This window comes from Entelurus aequoreus, linkage group LG01 (assembly GCF_033978785.1).
Source record: "Entelurus aequoreus isolate RoL-2023_Sb linkage group LG01, RoL_Eaeq_v1.1, whole genome shotgun sequence".
Classification (NCBI taxonomy): Eukaryota; Metazoa; Chordata; class Actinopteri; order Syngnathiformes; family Syngnathidae; genus Entelurus; species Entelurus aequoreus.
In genome coordinates this window covers 19,920,262-19,948,174 of record NC_084731.1, presented here as the reverse complement: position 1 = coordinate 19,948,174, position 27,913 = coordinate 19,920,262, and the positions used below count along the sequence as shown (strand labels likewise).

Below are 27,913 nucleotides of genomic sequence, written 5' to 3'. Positions count from 1 at the left end.
TTTTGTGTTTTTCCCATAAAAAACTGGGTTTTCTTTGACAAAAAGGGCATACAACTTAAATCTAAAAAAAAAAACTTTAAAAAAACGTTATATTGACAGATATACCTAATGTTGATCTAGATATTTAAACTTTGAATAATAATAATACTAAATAATGAATTTAAAAAAATTTTTTTTTAACCTAAACCCTTTGGAGTCCCCGGTATCAAGCCTGAGTGGAGGCCTAAATGTATAATTTTTATACATATATTGTATTGGTTTTTAAAATAAAAAAGATCAAAATGGCCCCCGCTTGCTTTGATTTTTCAGTGTGCGGCCCTCAGTGGAAAAAGTTTGGACACCCCTGGTCTAAATAAACCACAGGTGTCAAACTCAAGGCCCGCCACATCAATTTCTGTGGCCCCCGAACGTGTGGAAATAATGTGTATATAAAGTACCTTATCTTTTCTTAATAAATGTATTACAAAAATAAATGTACTGTGTACAATTACTTATATTTACACTACCTCTAAAGGCCTTAGTGGCCACATGCGTGGACAGCACCTTTTAGCTCTTATTTCCAAAATTGTGTACACTACTGAATTGGGGTCTTATGGCCGCTTATGTGGACACTTATACTGCCATCTTGTGGTGTCAGAAGAGTACACATACAATGGAATTTGGGTAAAAAAAATAAAAATGTAAAAATAAGAATTAGCATGTCACTAAACATGAAGTACACGTTTGTGTACTTATGGACTAAGTACATCATATAAAAAGATGATTCTTAGTTTTTATTCTAATTAGGGTCCAATAAGCCCAAATAGCAAAGATAAATTTTAAAAAAGCATGTAAACAAACAGCTTGGTCTCTAATAAAAAAAAAAAATATATATATATATATATATATATATATATATATATATATATATATATATATATATATATATATATATATATATATATATATATATATATATATATATCATACATTTCAAAACAATGTTATTGTTCAAATAAAGATAAATACTTAAATATCTGCATGACTTATGATTTCAAAGCAAGTAATCCAACAAACTGTTTATGTAAAAAAAAAATTCACAGTAAAATCCACTCTCAATATAGAGTAATAATCAGTGTTGGGACTAATGCGTTACTGGAACGCCGTTACTTTCGGCGGTAAATAGTAATCTAATGCGTTAGTTTATATATTTAGTAACTCAGCTACCGTTACTGCGTTATCTTACGTTATTTTTTATGTAGTATCGGCTAAAAACTGAGAAGATCCGAGTGTGTTTTATTGGAGCGCTGCGGAAGAGGCGCTGCGGAAGAGGCGCGCCGTCTCTGTGTGTGTGTGTGTGTGTGGGAGGGGGCGTGTCTGCGTTTACTAACAAGACATGGCGAAGCCCGAAGCCGAGTTTCTTAACATCGAGATATTTTCACTACTTTTCTTTTGTCGACCACGAAGAAAAGAACATTTTAGTTAAATATCCTAGCAATTCAAATCTGCTGAAACAGCTACAAAAGCAACATGCTTCGAAGAAGCTAGTAAAGAGAGACACACTTCACCTCCTAAGCAACAGCGGCTGGATTTTAACGAGGCACTGCGCACTGAAGGTACACACACTCTGTCAATTCTCTTATATACTGTTGCTCTTTCATTCTAGACATCTAGAGTGTTTGATTATCACATCACTCTAAATGTATAGACTATAAAGTTCACAAACATAAAGAGGGATGCTAGTGGGCCAGGCCAATCTTTCCTTATCTCTTAACTAAAACTGGGGAAAAGTGTAGAGTGTTCTGGGCTTCAGACATGATTTTATTTCAGAATTCCTTGAGAGAGAAAAACACCTGGTTAGGCTTTGTGTATATAGTGTGTGCCTTTCTTGGTTTACAGCTATGTTGTTATTATGCTGTTTGTTACTTATGTATGCTATGTTGCAGCTATTTAAAATAGTTTTGTCAATTTGTTCTGGCCTGAAACAAATTGGCCCTTTGAAACATATCTTTGTCTTCGTGTGTTGTATGTAGACCACATTGCGTAGCAGAGTTCAGTGATGCAAATGCATGTTAAGTTGATCAACACATTGTATTATTCTCCAGTGCAATAACAGTACTGAAATGAAGGCTAAAAGGGCATTAAAGGGGGCCTTAAAAAAAAAAAGAAGTAACTAAATAGTTACTTTTCACAGTAACGCATTACTTTTTGGTGTAAGTAACTGAGTTACTTTTGAAATAAAGTAACTAGTAACTAACTAGTTACTGGTTTTCAGTAACTAACTCAACACTGATAATAATACACTATAAAACACAACAACCGTAGATTTTATAGTATAAAAGACTTGCATTAACTTTTACGTTAAAAAAAAAACCCCAAAAAAACAGTGGTATTGTTTTTACATTCCATTTAATTTAATTCAATGTATTTTTAAATTTTATATGCTGTAAAAAAAAAAAAAAATGCAAATATTACGTTAAAATTGTGACGACTGAGCTGCCAGTTTTATACAGTACAATCTAGGGATTTGGTATGTTAAAAAAGATAAAATTATACACTTGTTTTTATACATACACATTCATATTGATGCTGTATAATATTCACTGTTAAAAGCAGCCCTCTTAGGGCAACCATAACTGCCATGTGGCCCTCAATGAAAACGAGTTTGACACCCCTGGTCTAGACCGGCGGGCACTGGGACCATGCGCTCATCCAGTTGGTAAGGGGTCGACATGCTTTATGGGCACACTGCTTTGGCGCAATTGATGTGTTATCTTGTCAGGACCTGTTGGCAGTCTTCAAATAAAGATATTGTCATTTGGAAGCAACCTTCCAAATTGGATCAAGTCAGGACGTGGCGGCTGACAAGGAACACGTGTTTATTTGAAGACTGCCAACAAACGCTGACAAGTAGACCGTGTATGACATTCTGACTAAATTGCGATGTGTTCAAACATTAGGCTCTTTGAAGTTCTTTTGAATTTTGCAGGCAAGTATTAACCTGTGGTCAATCATGAATTATCCAAATTTAAAAAGGAGTGATTAATCGGATTAAAAAAAATAAAATTAGCAGGATGCTTGGGCAGTCTGGCTTCTTATGGGTTAATAACTACTGTATGTGTGTGCTTTAGAGGACCGGATAACAAACGCCAGTCAATCAGCTCATCGGTAATGGAGTGTCCATAATTAAATAAGCATGAGGCTCGGTAAGTAATAAATCAAAGCTCGGTGGTCATGACAACCCGAGCAGGTGACGCACTTGTTGTCAGATATGGGCATTGAACAAAAGCTTCACACCAGTCCAGATGCGACTGATCAACAGACACTTGTATAAGCATACACCTTTTATTTCTACACAGCTCTCTGATCTGGCGGACATGAATAGCATATCCACTTCAACGGGATTATTTGTGATCCACTGTGAAAATCTTTTTTTCCGGAGCTTCTCTAAAGCTAAATTATGAGCAGGGGGAAAAAGAAAAAAAAAACGATCACGAAAAGATTATTTATTTATCTTGATAGGTAAGCTTAAGAGTTTTGACACCAATGAACAAGAAGATTTGGACTTGTCCTCTACCAAAATCATACATATATACTTAATGTTTATTGGACACTCAAAATAGGCTAAAGCAGTACAAACAGCCTTCAGAGTAAATTGTTCATGATTATGGGTCATTCGAGAGAGTAATTTTATGTAATTTTGTCTACTTATGCCTAAAAATGGCAGAAAAACCGGCATTGAAATAACCCCACAGAAGTACATGTGTGCAAAACGTGTATTGTTCCATTCAAGTGAATTTAACTTGTTGATGTGCCAACCGAAGAGTTGAAGTGTCGATGTTGTGAATAATTGATGAGGCTCCTTTATCCATAATCTGTATCCATTTTAAGTTTTGTTGTGTTACCATTTGATGAGTCATGGCTGTGTAAAAAAAAAAAAAAATAATAAAAATGTTTGGACGTAGGGATTGGCCGACCACCGTGAACTTCTACAGAGGGACATCGATCCTTGCCCACCTCAGAGTTTTGGGTTACGGGCAAGAACGTCACAAATAGCTCAGGCACACACAAAAACGTCACAAGGAGTGATGTGAGTTGCTGAGCTCCTCGGAGAAAGACACCAATGGAGCCGAAGTAAATTACCAGCAAAGTAACCCCGCTGTTAAGCAGAGTGCCCTCATATCAAATCGGTCAGGGGGGAGTTCGTACTCGGACTTCCTCCACTCCTGTGGTCAAGAATGAGAGCACCCTGCTAAACAAGCAGGGTTTAACCTCAGCAACCAGCCGTGCTGATGTCACCGCCGGAGCTTTTGGTCACTTCCAAAGTGGTGAAGACCTGAGGGGGGAGTCAAGGAAAATCCATTAAGTGCAAAAAAAAAAGGAGGAAGACAAACAACACACTTAGCCTAATTTGGAACGCTAAACCACAAGGATATGAAAGTTGTGTTTTTTGCTTAGTTTTTGAGAGTTGGTGATTTATGAAAGCAAGCAGAATAAATACAGTGGTACCACAATCTATCAACTCAATTGGTTCCGCGACCGAGCACGTCTTAAAAACCATCGAATCCCAAATCAGCATTGCCCATTGAAATTAATTGGAATTAGAGATGTCCGATAATATCGGACTGCCGATATTATCGGCCGATAAATGCTTTAAAATGTCATATCGGAAATTATCGGTATCGGTTTCAAAATTATCGGTATCGGTTTCAAAAAGTACAATTTATGACTTTTTAAAACACGGACGAAGGGAGAAGTACAGAGCGCCAATAAACCTTAAAGGCACTGCCTTTGCGTGCCGGCCCAATCACATAACATCAACGGCTTTTCACACACACACACACACAAAGTGAATGCAAGGCATACTTGGTCAACAGCCATACAGGTCACACTGAGGGTGTGTATAAACAACTTTAACACTGTTACAAATATGCGCCACACTGTGAACCCACACCAAACAAGAATGACAAACACATTTCGGGAGAACATCCGCACCGTAACACAACATAAACACAACAGAACTCATACCCAGAACCCCTTGCAGCACTAACTCTTCCAGGACGCTACAATATACACCCCCCGCTCCAAAAACTCCGCTCCCCCTCCCCCCAACCCCGCCCACCTCAACCTCCTCATGCTCTCTCAGGGAGAGCATGTCCCAAATTCCAAGATGCTGTTTTGAGGCATGTTAAAAAAAATAATGCACTTTGTGACTTCAATAATAAATATGGCAGTGCCATGTTGGCATTTTTTTCCATAACTTGAGTAAATTTTTAAAAAGCCATTATCGGACATCTCTAATTCTTAGTTATTGCTATCTTTCACAATCAGAGTAGTGGGGGAGAAGAGTGGATACCACTGGTTCAGAACGACAGACCCCCCTTCTAAAAACTTCAGGCTCGGGCAGGAAGCCCAACCAGGGTGGCAGAGCAAGCGTAAGCAGCGCCATTGGAGGATGTTGCCCACTTCCACAGGAAGACTGCTAATGGTTTCAGATAGTCGGAAAACAAAACAATTTCGATCTGTCGCTATCAGATATTGCTGGCGAGTAAGACAGGATGTTTGTAGAAAGATCTTACGACAAGGATAGTCAACTAATCTAACCTCTCCCTTCACTATTACCGTAGTCTTATTTTGTAAAGTCTGCACTGCAAAAACTGAAATCTAAGTAAGATTAAATATCTCAAATAAGGGTGATATTTATTTATTTTCTGTCTGATAAGATAATTCTTCTCACTAAGCAGATTTCATGTTAGTGTTTTACTTGTTTTAAGGGTTTTGGTCCTAAATGATCTCAGTAAGATATTACAGCTTGTTGCTGAGATTTGATGACCTATATTGAGTAAAACATGCTTGAAACTAGAATATCAACTGTTGCAAAGCTGTGTCATCAACACTCACAAGTATAAAACGACTTTTTTAAAGTAATCATTTGTTATTTCAAGCATGGCAAAAAAAATCATGATTTTGACACAATTGTGTCTCATAATTAAAACAGTTGGCAGCCAAATGGACTTTGCTGTTTTATTTTCAATGAAACAATAGAAAATAAGTACTCATATAGTAGTACAGTTGTTAGTGAGAATATACTTATTTTAAAAGGTATTTTTGGGTTCATTGAGGTTAGCTGATTTTACTTGTTTTGGAAAGTCTTGACAAGCCAAATTTTCTTGTTCTATTGGCAGATAATTTTGCTTAGTTCAAATAAAATACCCCTAATTTTTTATTTTTTTTTTCTTCTTGTTTTTGAACACTGACTTTTTGCAGTGTGGAAAGCCGGTGTCCTCTACAGTAGACATTTGATTGTGGTGTATTGATTTTGTCTGAGTTACAGGAGCACTCTGCTTTTTTTTTTTTTTAACCTTCTGCAAAACAAGCTCATCAGAGATCATCTGTGACAGCACTTTAGAATTTTAAAGAATCTGCTTAAAAAATGTAAGTCCATCTGATTTTTTTTCCCCAACTGAACTCACCGGCCACGTTGAATAGAGGCTTTGCAGTCACGTGATTTTATCACGTGACTTTGTGTTGTGCCGCCATCTTGCCGGTCAACCGGTCAGCTCGTTCCTACGTGTTCGTACAGATTCAGTTTGATTTCTGCGCTACATTTTCACCGATTTCATCAGAATTATGGCTGATTTGCTATCCAATGAAGTTGTGCATTTGGATGAAGAGTCCAAGAAACGTTACCAGGAGAAGTTTAACCTTGTTGGCACAACGGATCCGTACCTTTTACAGAGAAGCATGCTAAAATCACCTGAGCATTTTGCAACAGCCGACCTGCCTGATCTCTCATATCCAGACATTTATAATTACCTCGTCGATTCACCATCTCCGTACACTGGAAAGGACCTTAAGGCATACAAGAGTCTGGATGCCTACAAGTATTTTACAGCAGGTTTTGTGCATGATGGGCTGATATGGCAGATTCCAAACAAGAATCGATTTCTTCTCATGACCAAGGTAAGGAAAAAGCACACACAGAAGAGCCTACTGTCTGTTTACAAATCCGCGTGGCTGCTCTTGCTGCCTTTCTAAAAATGCACCCAGCATTTTCAACAATCATATTTGTATCATCCCATATTGTATTATTTCACATTTTGTGAAACAAATCAGGGGTGAATAGTTTGTTTACATACCTGATATGAAGTGTTCATTGCATATCCTTGTGTAAATCGTAGGTTTCCATCGTTCACGACAAATCACCGCGATCCATTTATCGCGTTTTTTGATGTTTGCCGGGAATCTATAGAAGCTAAGATTTGGTTTATCGCCTCGTCTATTGCTACATCCAACAGCACAGCAGGTTTCCGGCATTTCCAAGCTCAAATAGCAGCAGATCTAACAAGAAAGCGTGTGTGAGTCGTTGACCGGCACTGAACTGGTGACCGGCAAGATGGCCACCAAGCTAATGGGCGTGGCTGATGACGTCAGCTGCAAAGCCTCTATAGCCCAAATAATGAAAAAGAGAGGCCCTAAAACGGAGCCTTGAGGAACAGTATTAGTATAACTAAAGAAGCTGAACAAATGACTACTAACTGCAACTGAAGTAAACAAACTACAGCAACACCTTACTTGCATAAATCACTTCACGGACATAAACTGACAAAAAGGAGAGGACTTAAAGGGGTGCTTTGAAGAACTTTTAACCCAGCATGAGACTTTAAACTGTTTTTAACTTTTTAAACTGTTTTTAACTTTTAACTGCTTTTATCTAACAAATTGTTCTTAGGATAATTTGTATTTGCTTTTTCAATGTGTATTTTACTTGTTTTAAATGTTATTTTTTAGTCTGTCCTTTGCCTCTATTTATTTGTGGTGTACAGCCCTTTGTTCTTCAACGGTGGTTGTTTTTAAAGGGCTTTATAAATAAAGTTGGCATGGTATGGTATGGTAAGAATGCCTCAGTTACATAAGTCACAAGCTTGGACCTCAGTGTTCTAGGATTGCTAGCCAGGTTAAAATGTCAATGGGGGGGGGGAATGTGTTTACAGTTGTCCAAGTTCTTCTATACAACAGGGTCACTCTCCTGTCTTTAGGAATTTGCTGGAAAATGTTTGTCTCCCAAGTTTTGAACCAAACTCCAGGGGCCGGTATGGTGTCATTTCCGAGCCAGATTTGGCCCCTGGTCCGCCGGTGGAATAGCCCTGTTTTACGAAGTTCACGGTGGCTTTCACTATGCCAGCTAGCAGTGAAGAAGCTTGTATGCTCACAACCTAAAGTATACAGCTGGTATTTAAAAAATAATCATGAGTTGGGTACCACTGTATTTAGGTATGATGATTATTTTAAGCAGCTTTTAAATTTGCTAAAAAAAAAAAGTAAAAAAAAGTGCTTGGACTAAATCTGAGGGTGTCAAAATTCACAGTTTAGAGCAAGTCGCGTTTTTACCTCAGCACAAGTCGGGTGGATGCCAATGGTGTTGTCTAGCTGCGCCTTTGTGGCACCACATTTCATGGCTACTCCATAGCCTTGCGTCACCTCGCCTGCATTGGGACCAAGGTAGTGGAAGCCAATGACTCGGTCCTGTTGGGAGGAAACATACTTTAAATATAAAAACAGAAAACCACATTTACTGTGTCCCTAAGTCAAACTTTTGTACACCTTCTAGAAATCTACCCCTCTTCTATTTGTTAGAATAATTATGTATATATTATCACACAACTCTTATGCTTAAGGGCCGTTGCTATAATTATTGTCAATTGTGCTGAAGTGGTATTTTTCTTCGTCTGTGCAAAGCTGGCAATCCAAAAGATTGCAAGCCAGTCTCGTATCAGTGTCTGTATCCAGGAACGGCCTGCTGACTGCCAAGGCCGAACACCGCCGTTACGCAGACAGAGCAGAGACGAGGCGATATCACCAGTGTCAACACATTTGCATTTCTTGTATAATCATATATTGTGTCTGACTGGAGCTGTCGAGATTACCCCCTTCCCTCAGCGACAGCTTCAGTGATGTAACCAGGGACCTCCCAAATAAATAGAGGAAGCACGTGGGCTAGACTTTACAGCGAAGTTTGGATCTGTAACTAGAGTACAGCCCAAATAACGTCTTTCCTCAATTGAGCAAAATGTAACTGTCTCTGCATGATTCCTTGCTTCTCGTCTGTTTTAATAGATGTCATCAGTGTTTGAACCGGACACTATTTTAAATGTATTCTACGGTCTACCAATTGAGGCCAGTCGACAATGCACTTCCCTGACTTCGCTATCACCTTTTTCTTTATTTGTACAACTGGTGGAATCTGCCGTTAGCCGGCATCAGCTCGTTTGTGCTGCTAGTCTAGTTCCCCTAGAAAGTTTCTCCAGGTTGCATCTCTTTGATTCCAAAATTCTCACAGTCTGTTGCTACTCCTCTCTGAAAAGTCAGAAGTTATCTGCATCAGATATGGTGCATCAGAGTGGCAGATAACAGCAGCAACGGCCATCCGTGAGACTTAAAATCCGAGCTGTCAAGCTAAGATACCAGTTATGTTGGCCAACCAAACAATGGTTAGAAAGCCGATCACATCACCTTACCTAAACCTGAATTAGGGTTAAGGGCTTAAAAACTAACAATAAAAGGTGACGCTTTAAAACACGTCTCGCCAAATGTGGCGATTAGTATTACCACCTCTGCTGCAAACCTAAGTAAACATTTAAAAAATAAGCACTCAGATCTGCACAAGGAGTTTTTATTAGTAATAAAGCCGCCGATTTGTGACAACCTGCTTTAATATTAGTTTTGCAGGACACAACCAGACACTTTCATTCTTCTACTGCCAGACCTACCTCTCTCTCTCTCTCTCTTTACTCGCCCACTCACTCACTGACGTCACTCAGCCAACACATTGCCATTCTCTTAAAGACACATACACTACTCTCATAAATTAACCAGCTCCTCTGTTGTGCACATGTAGATGCACGCACACAGCTGCTTGGATTGATGGGCAGTTGAGACCCATCTAGCGTCAAATAATGCAAGTGAAATGACTGAATTTGGTAACAAATTGCTACAATTTGTGTTTTATCGTTAACAGATGTGTGTATTACCTGTTACATGGCTTATCTGTGTACATTTCTCCATAGTTTTGTTTTTAGTACTTACTAATAATTGTATTTTTCTTACAGCACAAACCAGGAGTGGCAACCATAAATCATGTGTTAAAATTTTCAGATATTGTGTTTTTAAAAACAATGGAAATTACAGTATGTTTTGAGTAAAGAACAACAGCCTTCCAGCTTGTATTCTTAGGTTATTTCAATTAAGAGGAGAAAACTATAATTTACGGGGGTTATTGATTTTTTAAATAGGTAAAGTAAGAACGAATATAAAATACAAAAGTATTTCAGTTTTAGGAGTTAAATGGTGGAACAAGCTCAGTTATGAGCTGAAGACATGTAGTTCTTTGTTAAGGTTTAAGAAAACCTTGAAAGGTGAACTAATTGAAAATTATAAAATATAGTTACAATTACTTTCATCCCATTGATTTTTGATGTTCCAGGCAATCTAATTTTCAGTGAATGTATAGGATAGGTAAATTCCTGTATAAGCTTTGGCTTCAGCCTATTCTTTTTTCGGTCATTTTTTTTCTTTTTTCTTTTTGTGTGTAAATGTGTATGATTGTTAAATATGTATAATCTGTACTGTTAAACTGGTCACACAAAATGGTTGATGGTTGATTATGTGACCGAAATAAACTTATTTCATTCATTCATTCATTTCATTCATTCATGAAGCATTTAATCATGTCAATAAAGCTTTTTATTCTATACTAACCTTCTAAAATTGTTCTTTGAGTGCAATAGGAAACATATTGTAAGATTTTCTTTTAAAATAAAGCCAATATTGACTTTAGTTTGAAAAGTATCGATATACATTTTGGTACCGGTACCAAATTATTGGTATCGGGACAACCCTAACCTGAATCAACAATGCGTTGCAATCTCATTCCGGATTGACTCTGGAAATGGAACTAAGAAGTAACTGTCATTAACCAAAAGGGATATTGATCATTCATAGTGAAATATTTACAATATAAAAACTAGCACTCTCTCTACAGTTGGTATAAGACCGCAACTCAAAAGTTGAAGACTATTAAAGACCAAGTTGTGGCTCTTGACAAATGTGGCTTTGAGAATAAAAAGCACAATTCATATTTCTGACAGCAGATTTACAAGTGTTTTCCCCCCCTGAAATATTTATACAGACAAAAAAATGACCTTTCCAAAAAGGGCTTAATAATCACATGCTACCAAGCCCCAACATACTGTGTGTGTTAGTTATACAGTTACCTAAAATGTATAAAGCTTACCCTGCAATAATAGTGTAAAGAGGAGGGCGGGATGGCAAAAAGATAAACATTATGTTTTAATGGTGCGTACACTTGGACATAATTGTGTCCTGTAATTCTGCCTACACATGCTTAGTAAGCAACCTGGATACAATCTCTTTGTGCCACACTGATTCTCGACCCTTTGCTGACCCCCACTCAGACCGTTCATTGATCTGCACCTAACCAATCATTTACCCACTTGCACACTATTTTTCTTCCAGGTGGTAAAAGTTACCAAGGGGTCCTTAAATAAAATTGTGACCGTTCTCTTTTTAAACTTGTCAGTTACGACAAGAGTGTGAAGACTTATTTCTCGTGACATGTATAAAAATTGTACGGACTCACATTGTCTAATTTGTTGCAGATAATCTTGGCATAGCATCTGTTGTTGTCCCTGCCAGGCACAGTAAATTCCAGAGGCCAAAAAAGACTGTGGTATACCTGAATAGAAGGACAAAGCACATTGGAATTTAAAATAGATCTCATACTGATACAAAACAGTGGTCACACTAAGGCTGCAACAATTAATCGAAGAAATTGATTAGAAAAACGCGTCGATGTATATGTACAGTGGCTCTGATTGTTTGAGTGTTACTAAAAAAAACTTGATCTAATCTGGACCAACTGCAAGTAGGCACACGAGAGCGTTGGTATGTGGTCCTTTAATGTGTGCAACAAGCTGTTGGAGATCTATTATCAGTCTGTTGTGGCCAGTAGGGTTGGGTATCGTTTGAATTCGAACGATTCCGATTCTTTGTTTCGATTCCGATTCCTGGCGATTCTCGGTTCAGATTCTTTTAAGAGGCAGGGTCAAAAAAAAGTTTAGGATATTTTAAATGAGCTAGCTAACCTACAGTCTTTCTGAATGAAATAGTCTGACATTCTCCATCAATTTTAATTCTATTAACTTTTTATGAACTTTACTATAAATTCCTCACAGGGCTGTTTTCAACTAGAATATAAATATCAAATCTATGAACTTGAATATAAATATTATAAATTATGAATACATTTTCCCAGGGGTACACTTTCCTCAAGAGAGCTTTATTTTTGAAAACCTCATGAAAACACATTTACACATAAGTGTATGATGCTGCAGGAAACCTCATGAAAACACCTTTACACATAAGTGTATGATGCTGCAGGAAACCTCATGAAAACACATTTACACACACAAGTGTATGATGCTGCAGGTACTTAAAAATGTTACCGTGCTCCCACTGATGGGCTAACCTGGTGCAGAAAAGCAAATAAGAAACAACTTGCAAAACCCAGTCCAGATTAGCAGCAGGTACAGTATAAAATCAGAGACAGTTCTTGTTTAGGAAAATGACCATATCCGCCTTCTCAGGCAGAATGCGTGAGCGTTCTGGACAGATAGTGTCTCCTGCTGTAGAAAATACACGTTCGCTGGGTGTGGAAGAAGCTGGAACGCATAAATAGGAGAAAGCTAGATCTGACAGCAAAGGATAAGTCTTTTGTTGGTTCCACCGGACCACCACCATGCAGCAGGGTCGTCAGACATAAGTATCGGTGGAACGTCCTGGTACATCTGCAGCTCTCTCACCACTCGTTTCTTGATGGACATGGAGCTCTGTTATTTCGCGGTTATTTCATTTTTTTTTGTAAAGTAAAGCCACACTTTCAACCGCCGACGCCCGCTATCCATGCTTGAGCTTGACTGACTCGCTCGGCTATGCTAACACTTCCGGCGGTGGGTGCTTCTTCGTTGGTGTTCAGCGGCTTCTTCTTCCGGTTCGGCGGACATATTTTTTTCCGGTCGGCGGACTGGGTATCGAAAATAGGAATCGAAATTTAAACTTTTGAACGATTCCGGGAGAATCGGAAAGTTAGTCCCGGTTCCAATCAATACCCAACCCTAGTGGCCAGTGCCCTGTACTTTGCAGTGGTTTGTTGGGGGAGCAGCACCAGCAAAATGGACTCAAACCGGATTGACAAACTGATCCGGAAAGCCGGCCAAACTATTGGCACGCAGTTGGAGGCGTTTGTGTCAGTGAGGGATAGGAGGACACTGGACAAACTGCTGGCCATCATGGACAATCCTGCCCACCCACTCCACCAGACAATTGAGGGACAGCGGAGTTCATACTCCAACAGGCTCCTTCAGCTTCGTTCCCACAGTGTTCGATTCAAGAACTCCTTCATTCCGCACGCCATCCAGCTGTATAATCACTCACCATACAGCAACAGATGATATCTCTCTATTACCTGACACCTTCTATGTTAGCTACTTCTCTTTGTTTTTAATGTCTATTTTTTGCTGGATTTACTCTCTACTTTATGCTGCTGCTGTCACATATACTGTAATATTGTACATGGTAATTGTTATATATTGTATATATGATATATACATAATATATCAGTATATATAATATACTGTACATATATTATGTATATATTACGTATATATGTTATATCGCTACATTTAGTCTATTTATGCCTGCATTGTCCTTTCCATCCTTACACTTTCCATCATTGTAACTGAGCTACTGTGTGGAACAATTTCCCTTGTGGATCATTAAAGTTTGTCTAAGTCTAATGTCCAAGTCTAAGTCTAAGTCATGATGTGTGGTGGCAAACAGCATAAAAAAAAACCCATGTAATTAATGAAAAAATTATATTTTCCCTGAAATACGCATTAAGGCTATAAAATGTGTTATATCCAATTACTGTAAAAAAAACAAAAAAACAAACCCTCAATATATTACTCTATTACTACAATAATTGATAGTTGCAGCCTTAGTTAAAATGTTCAATTTCATCAAGTATGTATATTTATGTTACCTCAAGGTTGTCTTGTCCGTACAACTCTGTGGCTCTCTCCTCAGACAGGCCACATGAGCCATACTCCAGCGGAGTGAACACAGTGGTGGGAACGTTGATGTAGTCACACTATTGACAGTCAAAATCATATATTACAAGACTAATGCAATACATATTACAGAATTATTTATTTTTTTCTCCATTTGCTTTGCTTTTCCATTGTGATAGATATGGTATGCTTACCTTGAGTGTTGAACCCTTATAAAGGCGCCGTGCCAGCAACTTGCCGGCTTGGATAGCAACGGGGGTTAGTTCCCACTTGGCCTCCAAGATATCTCCGATGGCGTAGACGTGGGGTACATTTGTTTGTTCTTCGTCACTGACGGGGATCTTGCCATTCCTGGAAGGTGGCAAATTATGTTAAGAGAATAAAAAATATATATATCTAACTTAATTCCTGATTTTTTTTGCCTAAAAAGCACCAACAAAGAGCCAATAACATAAATGCCTTTTGGAGGACTAATTACTTCAAGCAGTCCGAAACAAAGCGTTTACCATATAACTCATTTATGTGTGGTGGCACGCCATGGATAAATGTGGACCACTACTAACATTGTTAAGTGTCAATATTCATGTACATTTACACGGAGATTCTTACTTTGCAACACTTTATTTTGAAAGTATCACTCCCACTTCTGTAATGATCGCCACATAAATCATTATCAATGTGAGTTTAAGATATATATTTAAAGCATTAAAGGATTCTAAGTGCATGTGATGTTTTACTGAAGTTCCAAAATGAATAGTCAAAATGGCCCCTGTGTTTATTTTGTAAATGATATATGGCAGATTAAAGTGGAAGTGCATTTTGTTTTTAGAATTTAGTCCATCATTCACAATCCCTATGTGAGACAAGAACACAAGCTTCTTTTTTATGCATTCTAAATCGTAAATTAATATTAGCAAAAGTCAGCTAAAAATGGAGCCAAAAGTGAAGTGAAGTGAAGTGAATTACATTTATATAGCGCTTTTTCTCAAGTGACTCAAAGCGCTTTACATAGTGAAACCCAATATCTAAGTTACATTCAAACCAGTGTGGGTGGCACTGGGAGCAGGTGGGTAAAGTGTCTTGCCCAAGGACACAACGGCAGTGACTAGGATGGCGGAAGCGGGGATCGAACCTGCAACCCTCAAGTTGCTGGCACGGCCGCTCTACCAACCGAGCTATACCGCAAAAAGGAGTTGCTCTATTCCACCTATGCACCCTAAAACATCCAAACACCTCCATCAACATTTCATATACATGCTGTAAGAATATGTTATGTAGTAAGAGGCACATTCATAATAACATGTAATATAAATTACATGTTATTTATGCAATATTCATTAGAATAAAAACAATATTTTGTACTTTGCATCCGTTATGGATCCATTGCCATTTATTCAGATAAATTAAAAAAAATAGTTTATTTGGGCCCATGTCACAAGGCTCCAAAAAATTTGGTTGTAAAACATTAAGGGCCTGAATTACATTAAGGGACTGAATTACTAAGAACCAAACACCACATGGTAAACAGCGTGTGCAATCTATAAAAGAGCGTGTATGTGTGTGCAGTTGAAAAGGTACTGCCTTATCTAAATGAGGATTTTGTGTGTGCGAGAACAGGTCATCATCAGTGAGACACTCATTTACTGCACATTCATGTTATCGTGCTTCTCCCTATGGCGTTTTGCTATGTTGTAAACATGCAGGAGATATGTTTTACTTTGTATAGGTATTTTAGAAGCAGTCCTGGAGTGCATCTACATTGACACAGAGTTTTTTTAAGCTGAACGTGCCGTGCGCTCATTGTAGAGACTGCACATTACTCCACTCAAGATGCAAAAAATTCATACTTAAGGGTATTTTTTTCTCCATATAAAAATATTTTGATAATATTCAACGTGAAAAAAATGGAACGTCATTAAAAAAAAAACTTAATGACACCAAAACCCCTCAAGTCCTCCAGCATCTATAACATTATAAAATGAGGTTGCTGAATTGAACGATATGTCTAATATTTCTTTATTTCTGACCGTCCAAAATGTTGATACACATAGGACAAAGGAACCTTGTCTGTCAATCATCTGTCTGTACAGTCAGTTTTCCTGTCCTTCTGACGCGTGGTTCAGTTGGCAGATGACCCTGCCAGCAATCCCCACTTCTGCCATGCTAGTCACTGCTGTTGTGTCCTTGAGCAAGACACTTTACCCACCTGCTCACAGTGCCACCCACACTGGTTTAAATGTAGCTTTAAAAAGGTGTAGATAATGGGTTTTACTAGGTAAAGCGCTTTGAGTCTCTTGAGAAAAACGCTGTATAAATATAATTCAATTCAGGTGCTAGAGCAGGCCTGGGCAATTATTTTGACTCGGGGGGCCACATTTAGAGAAAAAAAATGTGTCTGGGGGCCGGTATATCTATTTTTAGGAACACTAATACAAAACCTCACAATAATGTCAGATGGAATGCTAAAAACCTTATGACAGACCGCCTTAAAAAACGTAATGGAATTTTAAAAAATTCTATGAACGATAAAACACTGAATATTTACAAAATATGAATGTCACGCCCCCTTTCGATCGACATATTTTACAATCAAGTGAAACGCAACAAAAATGCAACAAACAGTGAAATATGAACACGAAGGGTACAAAATAAACCCACCTACAATCGGATATATCGGATATATCACTAAGCTTTAGAACTTTGTAGTGAAAATCTCCTTCCGCGTCTGTGGAAACGCTTCCCGCCCACACTGCTTCGTGCCTCGTCTGAGCTGCTGTGACATAGATTACCATAGTAACTAATTAGATGACCATAGTAACTAATTAGATTACCATAGTAACTGGTATATCATCCATAAGCGCAGATTCCAACCATTGAAATACTTTGTATAGTAGAAGACTTACAGTCATTAGAAAAGATGAGTGCACATCATAATGGCAGCTACACTTTACATGTTAAACATCTAAAAAAATTGGGGAATGTCCAGCGGGCCAGATTGAAAAGCTTAACGGGCCGCATGTGGCCCCCGGCCTTAATTAGCCCAGGTCTCTGCTAGAGGGTAATTTCACCACACCTAGTGTGGTACTTTAACTTTAAATAAAACACTCGATAATGCTCTCAAAACTGTGATGAGCGTTGATAAATCACATTACACGTGTTAAATGATTACATTTGCACCACAGCATTGTGGCCGTTTTGATGATCAGCATATATTTTGCATTTTAATGAAGACAGAAATGCAAAATGCATTTATTGCATGTCTAATTTTTCTCATTTAACAGACGCAATCCACTTTTCACCAGTCTAATAGATCAGCTTTGTGCGTGCTATCAGGTTTGCATGTGTTTTAGTACACGCAAACCTTTACTTAAGTACAGCAGCCCCCAAGTAGTTCTGTGAATAATACGAAGACGATATGATGCTGCAGCTCCCGAGCAGTCGTGTTTACCCATGGCTGGTTTTAACAAAGACATCATTCACCACCACTAGGGGTGTAACGGTACGTGAATTTGTATTGAACCGTTCCGGTACGGGGGTTCCGGTTCGGTTCGGAGGTGTACCGAACTAGTTTCCACACGGACATATTAAGTAGCGTAACGCAATTTGTGTAAACAATGCACACCGAGGCACAACACACGGCATGCTAGCAGCTAACGGGCTACGATAGACTGACCATACGTCCTCTTTTCACCGGACATGTCCTCTTTTGCGGAGCTGTCAGGGCGGAGTTTCTTAAATGCCTCAAATGTCCGGCATTTTGAGTTAGGGTTGCGTGTATTTTAAATGTACGTTCAGGGTTAAGAAGGGGTTAAAAACAAAACAAATTGTGCGTGCAGCAGCATTCGTGAGGGATGGGCAGAGACAGAGAGAGCGAGAGAGTTATGATAAACGCGCATGCGTCGCCAGGCTCTGCTTTTTACCCATAGATTTATCAGATTTAATTTTTTATTATCTATAGCAGGGATGTCAAAAGTGTGCTCCGGAGGCCATTTGCGGCCCACAGCTAATGTTTTAAAGGCCCACGGCACATTCTAAAAATACTATCAAAATAAACAAAAACATAACAAAACTTAAATAAAAAAGCTTAAAGGTTAAATGTTGCAATGTTGACTAATAAAACAAAACTTTTTTTTTCCTTTCAAACTGTCATGGCTCAAAACATAATATTGAATCAAAATCAATGTTATTATGAATTATTGACCTATCCAAGGTTCAGATTACTTCACATCAAATATTCCACTAAGAAAAATATTTTTGGTGGAAGATTTTGCAAATTTGGTAAATAAATAACACAAAAAAGTATATTTTGTTGTTTTCTTACTGTACCGATAATGAACCGAACCGTGACCTCTAAACCAAGGTACGTACCAAACCGAAATTTGTGTGTACCGTTACACCCTAACCACCACACAAAAAAAAGATGAATTGTAATGCAAGAATGTTTATGGTTATCTTTTATATAATGTATTCAACAATGTACAGCAGAGCAGTCTTCAGGTTAAACTCTGCAGCATAGTACTATACTGTATAGTCACAAGACTTCACATATGACTCCAAAGCTCCCTTTTAAGGCTTTCCGCATGCTATCTTAATCCCTGCTGATCTCCTTGCCTAACCTGTCTGACGTTTATGTATGTGGGTAGATAGCCATAATCTTTATTTAAAAATGACATACTAAACAAAAAAAAACCCTGAAATCTTCAATGCAATTTAGAAAAAGTACTTCAAGCCTCTTAAACATTTGATGTTATTGCTGCAGACCTGATAAAAACATCAATAAGTCACGCGATTCTTATCCAGTGAAAAATCACAAAGAATACAAGATATGTCAAAAGGCCCCAGGAAGAGGGTAGCCACTCCCCCCCCACACTCACATACCATCCTGCAGGGAGCCATGTGACAACAATAACTGCTGAATCACCGTGAGATTACATGCAACTGAAAAACGCCTACAAAAAAAGAAATACGTAGAAGTATGAGTCAAACTTACTTTGGGTTAACTTTGACGCCTATCTTGTCCAAGCCAATCTTGTCAGTGCATGCGTCTCGACCTACTGCTATCAATACCTGAGGACCCAAAAATTAATATTTAGGTTGATTGCAATACAGTCTTCCAGCAAAGTCCCTTGCATATTTTTTCATTTAAAAAAAAAGAAAAAACGTGTGTAACTTTCAAACAACGAAAGTTTGCTTGGAATTAGAGATGTCCGATAATGGCTTTTTTTCCCCGATATCCAATATTGTCCAACTCTTAATTACAGATTCCGATATCAACCGATACCGATATATACAGTCATGGAATTAACACATTATTATGCCTAATTTTGTTGTGACGCCCCGTTGGATGGATTAAACAATGTAACAAGGTTTTCCAAAATAAATCAAACTCAAGTTATGGAAAAAAAAGGCCAATGTGGCACTGCCATAATTTATTATTGAAGTCACAAAGTGCTTTTTTTTTTTTTAAACATTCCTCAAAACAGCATCTTGGAATTTGGGACATGCTCTCCCTGAGAGAGCATGAGGAGGTTGAGGTGGGCGGGGTTGGGGGTGCGGGGGTAGAGGGTAGCAGGGGGTGTATATTGTAGCATGGGCTAGACTTTGGAGCAAAGTTTGGATCTGTAACTAGAGTACAGCCCAAATAACATCTTTCCTCAATTGAGCAAAATTTAACTGTCTCTGCATGATTCCTTGCTTCTCGTCTGTTTTAATAGAGGTCATCAGTGTTTGAACCTGACACTATTTTAAATGTATTCTACGGTCTACCAATTGAGGCCAGTCGACAATGCACTTAGTGCTGCAAGGGGTTCTGGGCAACGTTCCCTCTAAGGTGCGCGCCTGTGCAATTGCGCACTGCTCAATCGTCCTCCGCGCACGGCAAATCTATGCCACGCACAAAATCAAATAAAAAAATAAGCGCATAACAATTTTCAGCACACGGGCACGACAGAGAAAACAGTTTTCGTCATCATTGTTCAAATATTGTAACGTCTGTCGAGACGCTTTGAGGACATGAATTCCATCCATCACTTTACTGAGCAGAACTCTTTATTGTCAGCCATAAACACATCACCAAAACATTACTAAAAAAAATATATATCTAGCAAAAGTGGTCATTTTCTGCAGTACAAACCAGACCAAAAGCAACTTTGTTATATCAACAGCAGCCGCTCGCTCTTTCTCACTTGCGCCAACACATGCACATATGGCACTTAGCCAGTGATGCGTTTACAGCCACACAAAAAGTCGGACAACTCCAACACCACACATAGTGTCATTCCAGGTCGTTACACTATGATTTACCAATCAAATGTGTCCTTATTCTAGTGTCATTTATTAGGAATCTTAATTGATAAATATTAATCATGAAATGCTGTTAGTACATTAAATAAATACTAATACAAATGTAAGTTGCAGGAATGTACACATGATCCCCTGCTTACATCTCATTGTGCAACATGTGAATGTTTTAATGGGAACTAAATGCAATGTCTGAAAGGGGTACACATTATTTCCAAAGCAGGACCTCCACCCAGACAAACAATACAAGTACACAGTTCATGAAAAACAATATTTTTTGTTATTGTCATTGTAAGTAGGCCTAAACACTTATATTAGAAAATAACCTCATGGAAATGACTGCTGTCATTTGATTATAATAATAAGAGAATGTTGTCGGTCTATCTGTGTTGGCGCTGCGATGAGGTGGTGACTTGTCCAGGGTGTACCCCACCTTCCGCCCGAATGCAGCTGAGATAGACTTCAGCACCCCCCGCGACCCCGAAAGGGACAAGCGGTAGAAAATGGATGGATGGATGGAAATAGAACTTGTTATTTAGTCAGGTTTGGGACAGGTGTGCTGCTGGTGTAGCCACAGTGTGCACGTCTGATGTTGCTCACATGGGCTCCACTGAATGCTCAGGGAGTTTTTGCGTTTGCTCACACACATGAAAAATTAGAGGGGACATTGGTTCTGGGTATTTGTTCCTTTGCGTTTATGTTGTGTTACGGTGCGGATGTTCTCCCGAAATGTGTTTGTCATTCTTGTTTGGTGTGGGTTCAGTGTGGCGCATATTTGTAACAGTGTTAAAGTGGTTTATACGCACACCCTCAGTGTGACCTGTATGGCTGTTGACCAAGTATGCCTTGCATTCACTTGTGTGTGAAAAGCCATAGATTTTATGTGATTGGGCCGGCACGCAAAGGTATTGCCTTAAAGGCTCGCCCCCAATATTGTTGTCTGGGTAGAAATCGGGAGAAATTCGGGAGAATGGTTGCCCCAGGAGATTTTCGGGAGGGGCACTGAAATTCGGGAGGGTTGGCAAGTATGACTGGGAGACGCAACTGCTCTGTATTTCTCCCTACGTCCGTGTACCGCTCCGTACAGCGGGGGTTTAAAAAGTCGTAAATTTTACTTTTTGAAACCGATACCGATAATTTCCAATATTACATTTTAAAGCGTTTATCGGACGATAATATCGGCAGTCCGATATTATCGGACATCTCTACTTGGAATAAAAGCTGTGTAAATGTCTCTATCGGTTAGCCCAGTACTTACAGTGTTGTACTCTTCCTCAATGACCTCATCGGTCTCAGTGGACTTAGCCGTCACCTTCAGCCTGCCGGGAGTGCCTGCTTCCAACTGCTCTATCTGATACACACATATGCAACAAGCCCACAGAAGAAATACAGTGAGGTTACTTTGTAAATGAGTAAATAGTAATAAATTGGGTGCTATTTAAATTTACACACAGGACATGTGTTGGCATCACGTTACCAATGTAAGAAAATAAGAAAACATACCTTTACTGGAACATATTTGCGGACAAATTTGACACCGTGATCCTCCATGTGTTCACCAGCACGGTTGGCCATTTCCTGGTCGAAGCCCCTCAGCAGAATAGAGCGCACCATAATGGTGACGTCGAGACCCAGTCCAGCGAGGAAGCCGCCACACTCCAGAGCCACATAAGATGCACCAATAACCAGTGTCTTCCCAGGGCAGTAAGGTAAGGAGAAGAGGTCATCACTGGTGGGAAAACCAACAGGGGGTTGAGTGTGAATATCGGCAATTGGTATGAATAAAAGGTGACAAATCATAGAAAAGTGCTCTGCTCCTTTCTGCATTTCTTTTTGGCTGTGAAATGTGAATAGTTGAATTTTCCTTAAAAGTACCATTTTCAAAATGATTTAGTTCACATAAAAAAGGTACTCATTTTTTCCATTGAGGAACAATTTCGATCTTGAGTGTGATGATTTGACAGCACATCAAGTGTTGTCCAATACCACTTAAAAACACATGCTAGAAAAAAATTCAGCTGGAAGCGCCCATCCGGTTGCAGCACTTCTGACGCAATGTTCGGTGCAAGCTGCAGTTTCCAAAGTACAGTACTGGCAGCGGAAGGACTAATGTAAGCGGTGTGTGGATGTGGTACTTTGAGATGGAAGTGCTTTGGTATTGCTGTGTGCAAACTACATTGTATTCCTTCCTGTTTTGTTTTTTTAACATACGGTAAACTTAACACCCCATTATAGTGCCAGTATATTATTTAGAGCAATCTTTTTCGATAAGGTATGTTCTGCTGCCAGATAGAACTCATTTGAATGCATACATTTTATCAATTTTTTAAAATTAATCATGCAAATTAATTAATGTGCATTACCACCACTAGTATTGGGGTAAATCCACCTAGACTCCAGTGCACAGATCATTCAATGTCTTAGATCACAGGTATCAAACTCAAGGCCAGGGGGCCAGATCTGGCCCGCCACATTATTTTGAATGGCCCATGAACGCTTGGAAATAATATGCATTAATGAAGTACTTTATCTTTCTATTTTGACAGAAAAAAAGACATGTTCTGCATGCAATTATATATATTTTAAACTTTATCTAATAATGCAACAGATACATTATCATACATTCCAAACATTTTTGGGGTAAAAACATAAATATCTACTTAGCTTTATGATTTCAAAGCAAGTTATCCATCAAATTGTACACTGTAAACATTACAAATATATATATATATATATATATATATATATTTTTTTTTTTTTTTTTTATGCCACTGACATTAATGTTACAAGCAACCGGCCCTCTGAGGGCAGCCAAAACTGCAACGTGGCCCTCGATGAAAACAAGTTTGACACCCCTGTCTTACATTTAGGGCTGCAACAACTAATCGATTAAAATCGATTATAAAAATAGTTGGCGATTAATTTAGTCATCGATTCGTTGGATCTATGCTATGCGCAAAGGCTACTTTTTTTTTTTTTTTAATTATTTTTAAATAAACCTTTATTTATAAACTGCAACATGTACAAACAGCTGAGAAACAATAATCAAAATAAGTATGGTGCCAGTATGCTGTTTTTTTTCAAAAAAATACTGGAAAGGATAGAAATGTAGTTTGTCTCTTTTATCCGATTATTAATCGATTAATCAAAGTAATAATCGACAGATTAATCGATTATCAAATTAATCGTTAGTTGCAGCCCTACTTACATTATTCATTATTCACCAGAATGGGTATTCTTGGGAGTCAAAGTTAAATTTGTACCTTGTGATGCAGTAGTCCTTGTCTCCAGGAATGCCGAGGTAGCGCGGTCTTTCGCCTGTTGCCAAGACAAACTTTGCTGCCGTGTAAAATGTCTCTTTTCCTCGTTTGTTTGTTGTCTGCAAAAAAAATAAAATGCAATTCAGAGTGACCATGTAATACTCTTCCATATCAGTAGGTGGCAGCAGGTAGCTAATTGCTTTGTAGATGTCGGGAACATGGTTTGTCGTGATCACAATATGCGGGAGGCAGCGTGCAGGTAAAAAGGTATCTAACGCTTAAACCAAAAATAAATGGCGAGTGCCGCTAAGAAAAGGCATTGAAGCTTAGGGATGGCTATGCAAAACGAAACTAAAACTGAACTCACTGCAAAGTAAACAAAAACAGAATGCTGGACGACAGCAAAGACTTACAGCGTGTGGAGCCGACGGCGTCCACAAAGTACATCCGTACATGACATGACAATCAACAATGTCCTCACAAAGAAGGATAGCGTCTGCACAACTTAAATAGTCTTGATTGCCAAAACAAAGCAGGTGCGGGGAATAGCATTCAAGGAAGACATGAAACTGCTACAGGAAAATACCAACAAAACAGTAAAATCCACCGAAATAGGAGCGCAAGACAATAACTAAAACACAACACACAGGAAAATGTAAAAAACCTCAAAATAAGCCACAACGTGATGTGACAGGTCGTGACTGTACACCTACTTTGAGACAAGAGCTATAGTGAAGCATGGTTGGTTATGGTTTGAATTCATATCCAACAATTGCAAAAAAAAAACTTTTTATTGTCAATATCGGCTGCTGAGTTTCATTTTTCAATGATTTCTGCTGGTGGTGTGCCTCTGTATTTTTTCAATGAATAAAATGTGCCTTGGCTCAGAAAAGGTTGAAAAACACTGCATTAAAAAAAAATACCTGGGATTTATATAGCGCTTTTCTAAGTACCCAAAGTCGCTTTACATGTTTTTTTCTGAACCCATCAATCATTCACACCTTTAAGTTCCATTTCACATAAGGCCCTTTATTTAAGAGGAATAAACAAACAAACAAAAACTACTGTATTTTTCGGACTATAAGTCGCTCCGGAGTATAAGTCGCACCGGCCAAAAATGCACAATAAAGAAGAAAAAAAACATATACGTCGCACTGGAGTATAAGTCGCATTTTTGGGGGAAATTTATTTGATAAAATCCAACACCAAGAATAGACATTTGAAAGGCAATTTAAGATATATAAAGAATAGTGAAAAACAGGCTGAATAAGTGTACGTTATATGAGGCATAAATAACCAACTGAGAACGTGCCTGGTATGTTAACGTAACATATTATGGTAAGAGTCATTCAAATAACTATAATAGAACATGTTATACGTTTACCAAACAATCTGTCACTCCCGATCGCTAAATAACATGAAATCTTCCTCCTCGGTGTCGCTCCAGGTATGCGGCGCTAGCGTCCATTCTTTCTGCTGCTTGATCGCCGTTTTCTGCTGCATATTTCACTACGTCCAGCTTGTAATCTGCAGTATATGATTTCCTTTTCGGTGCCATTTTAGTTCAGTCCTTCTCAGTTTTTATAAGTTACCGCCAACGTTGATGTGATCCATTTTAATAGCTCCGGCAGTAGCATATAGCATATAGCAGTTAGCATTCCAAAACCCACAATGCACTTCTGCCATGACCCTCCACCGCCGAATTCTTATTGGTTGGCGTGTGAGTGACGATGGCTGCCATTTGCTTCGTCGCTCACGCGAATGAGATAAATAATATTATTTGATATTTTACAATAATGTGTTAATAATTTCACACATAAGTCGCTCCGGAGTATACGTCGCACCCACGGCCAAACTATGAAAAAAACTGCGACTTATAGTCCGAAAAATACGGTAAGCCTAAAACGGATTCCAATCTTAGTACCGTTATTACTTTATTGCAGTGGTTCTAAACCTTTTTTCAGTGATGTACCCCCTGTGAACATTTTTTTAATTAAAGTACCCCCTAATCAGAGCAAAGCATTTTTGGTTGAAAAAAAGAGATAAAGAAGTAAAATACAGCACTATGTCATCAGTTTCTGAAAATATTGCTCATTTGTTGTGGTCTTTCTTGAACTATTTGGAAAAAAAGATATAATAATAAATACAAACTTGTTGAAAAATAAACAAGTGATTCAATTATAAATTGTACCGAGGATGTCGTTGTGGCTTGTACAGCCCTTTGAGACACTTGTGATTTAGGGCTATATAAATAAACTTTGATTGATTGATTGAAATATTTCTACACATAGAAGTAATCATCAACTTAAAGTGCCCTCTTTGGGGATTCTAATAGAGATCCACCTGGATTCATGAACTTAATTCTAAACATTTCTTCACAAAAAAAGAAATCTTTAACATCAATATTTATGGAACATGTCCACAAAAAATCTAGCTGTCAACACTGAATATTGCATTGTTGCATTTCTTTTCACAGTTCTTTTTGACAGACATTTTTTAAAAATCTCACATACCCCTTGGCATACCTTCAAGTACCCCCAAGTGTACGCGTACCCCCATTTAACAACCACTACTTTATTGTATACAGACACAAAGTTTAATCTGTAGTCTTACCTTGATCTTGTGTGGCTCAACAAATTCTGCGTAGGCGTTGACGTAATTGACGTTCTTGTCCCTCAGTGATACCCTGTAGCCCCAATTTAGTGAGCCAATGTAGTTGTTCACCGCTGTCTTCATTGTCTCCCAGTTGTGTTTGACTGCCGGCACACAAAGAATGACTAACCTTCAGTAGCATAAAAAAAGCTCTTTTATCATGAGTTACCACTGTAGGTTAGTGGGATCGCTCGCCTTTCGCTACTTCTTAAGCCAAAAATAATTGCTTACCTTTCTCATCAAACTCCCAGCCAAATTTGCGTGCATCCTGCACAGCTGTGGCCAGCACGGCAGTCTGATGCATCAGTTTCTTAGGAATGCAGCCAACATTCACGCATGTTCCTCCTAAACCTGATTACAGACAATAACAAATATGCACAATAATGTTACTTAGCTTGTGGATAGTGTCTCAAATACACCAGAGATAAAAGCGTTCTTAAATAAATCAAAAAGTATTTTGATAGCTCATTCTGAAACTTGCTGCAACCTACAAAAGGCGTTCAGCTTCGTAAGAAGGCCCAATTGTTTTATAGCATGACCAAGTCAAAGTCTGACGTGGAAGAACGTGACTAGCCCACACAGAGCCTTGAACATTCAAATAGGGGTTTTTTTTCCTCATAGCAATGGCCAAGTGCCCAAATACTTTTGTCCACTTAGTGTATCCAACTAGTTATCTTTGCAGAAATATCGTACCCCAAGTGGTTCCTTTTGGTGTGGGGACAACATAATCCAAAACCATGACCTTTTTCCCCAAAGTGGCAGCTTCCTTATGTAAAAAACACAACAAAACATACAACTTTATTAAAGCATTGCATTATTTGTAGTTTCAACAAGAAACTACACGATAAAACTGTCACTCAAATGTTATTATAGGTCACTATGTTACGGATTTAAAAGATCACCTTTGAACAGGACAAGCCTCCAGATCCTCCTCCAATGACAATAAGGTCATAGTCATAGGCTTCTCCTTTTGCATTCAGGAGCTGCTGAAGACTACCGTCTTTATGGGCCTACACAAGGACAAAAAAAGAATTTTTAAAATCATGCTTTTAATAACAGTTCAAATTCATCACATTTTCTGACTGCTTGACAGTTTGATGAATCCGCTTTTTTATTCAGCATTGTCTTATAATTAGCGCCTCCTGTTTACTACATTCATTTGCCACTGGAGATGCAACAAACGGCATTGATAAACAAAAACATGATAAACTCCCTAAAGTTTGCATTACTGTTTTTAATTAAATTCATCCTCAAACAGTGATTGATAACCACACTTTGATGAACTCAAGACCTGTGATACTGCTCATTTACTGGAGAAGCAAGCTAATGGATAGATAATGCTAACATGATTACAAAATGAATTGTTTTTATCCATTAAAAAACAACATAATCCAATCTAAACTTGTATTGATTCATTGAGACTTGTATTAGTAGATTGCACAGTACAGTACATATTCCGAACAATTGACCACTAAATGGTAACACCCGAATAAGTTTTTCAACTTGTTTAAGTCAGGGTCCACGTTAATCAATTCATGGTAAAAACCCATTGCAGTCTGAGCAACTAAAATGTAG

At 38.4% G+C, this 27,913-nt stretch overlaps 1 protein-coding gene across 1 annotated transcript in view; it reads right to left on the bottom strand.

The window, feature by feature from the left end:
* Positions 1-3,737: 3,737 nt before the first annotated feature.
* txnrd3 (thioredoxin reductase 3) overlaps positions 3,738-27,913 on the bottom strand; it is a 32,618-nt gene continuing 8,442 nt past the window's right edge. Inside the window, exons 4-16 of the mRNA XM_062045380.1 lie at positions 27,241-27,348; positions 27,032-27,104; positions 26,570-26,689; positions 26,300-26,442; positions 23,690-23,805; positions 21,930-22,155; positions 21,685-21,777; positions 19,117-19,193; positions 14,321-14,477; positions 14,099-14,206; positions 11,639-11,734; positions 8,371-8,505; positions 3,738-4,315 (exon numbers count right to left, since the gene is read on the bottom strand). Of these exons, the coding sequence (XP_061901364.1) occupies positions 4,253-4,315; positions 8,371-8,505; positions 11,639-11,734; positions 14,099-14,206; positions 14,321-14,477; positions 19,117-19,193; positions 21,685-21,777; positions 21,930-22,155; positions 23,690-23,805; positions 26,300-26,442; positions 26,570-26,689; positions 27,032-27,104; positions 27,241-27,348 (1,515 nt within the window). The 3' untranslated portion in view covers positions 3,738-4,252. The remainder of the gene's footprint in view (positions 4,316-8,370; positions 8,506-11,638; positions 11,735-14,098; positions 14,207-14,320; positions 14,478-19,116; positions 19,194-21,684; positions 21,778-21,929; positions 22,156-23,689; positions 23,806-26,299; positions 26,443-26,569; positions 26,690-27,031; positions 27,105-27,240; positions 27,349-27,913) is intronic.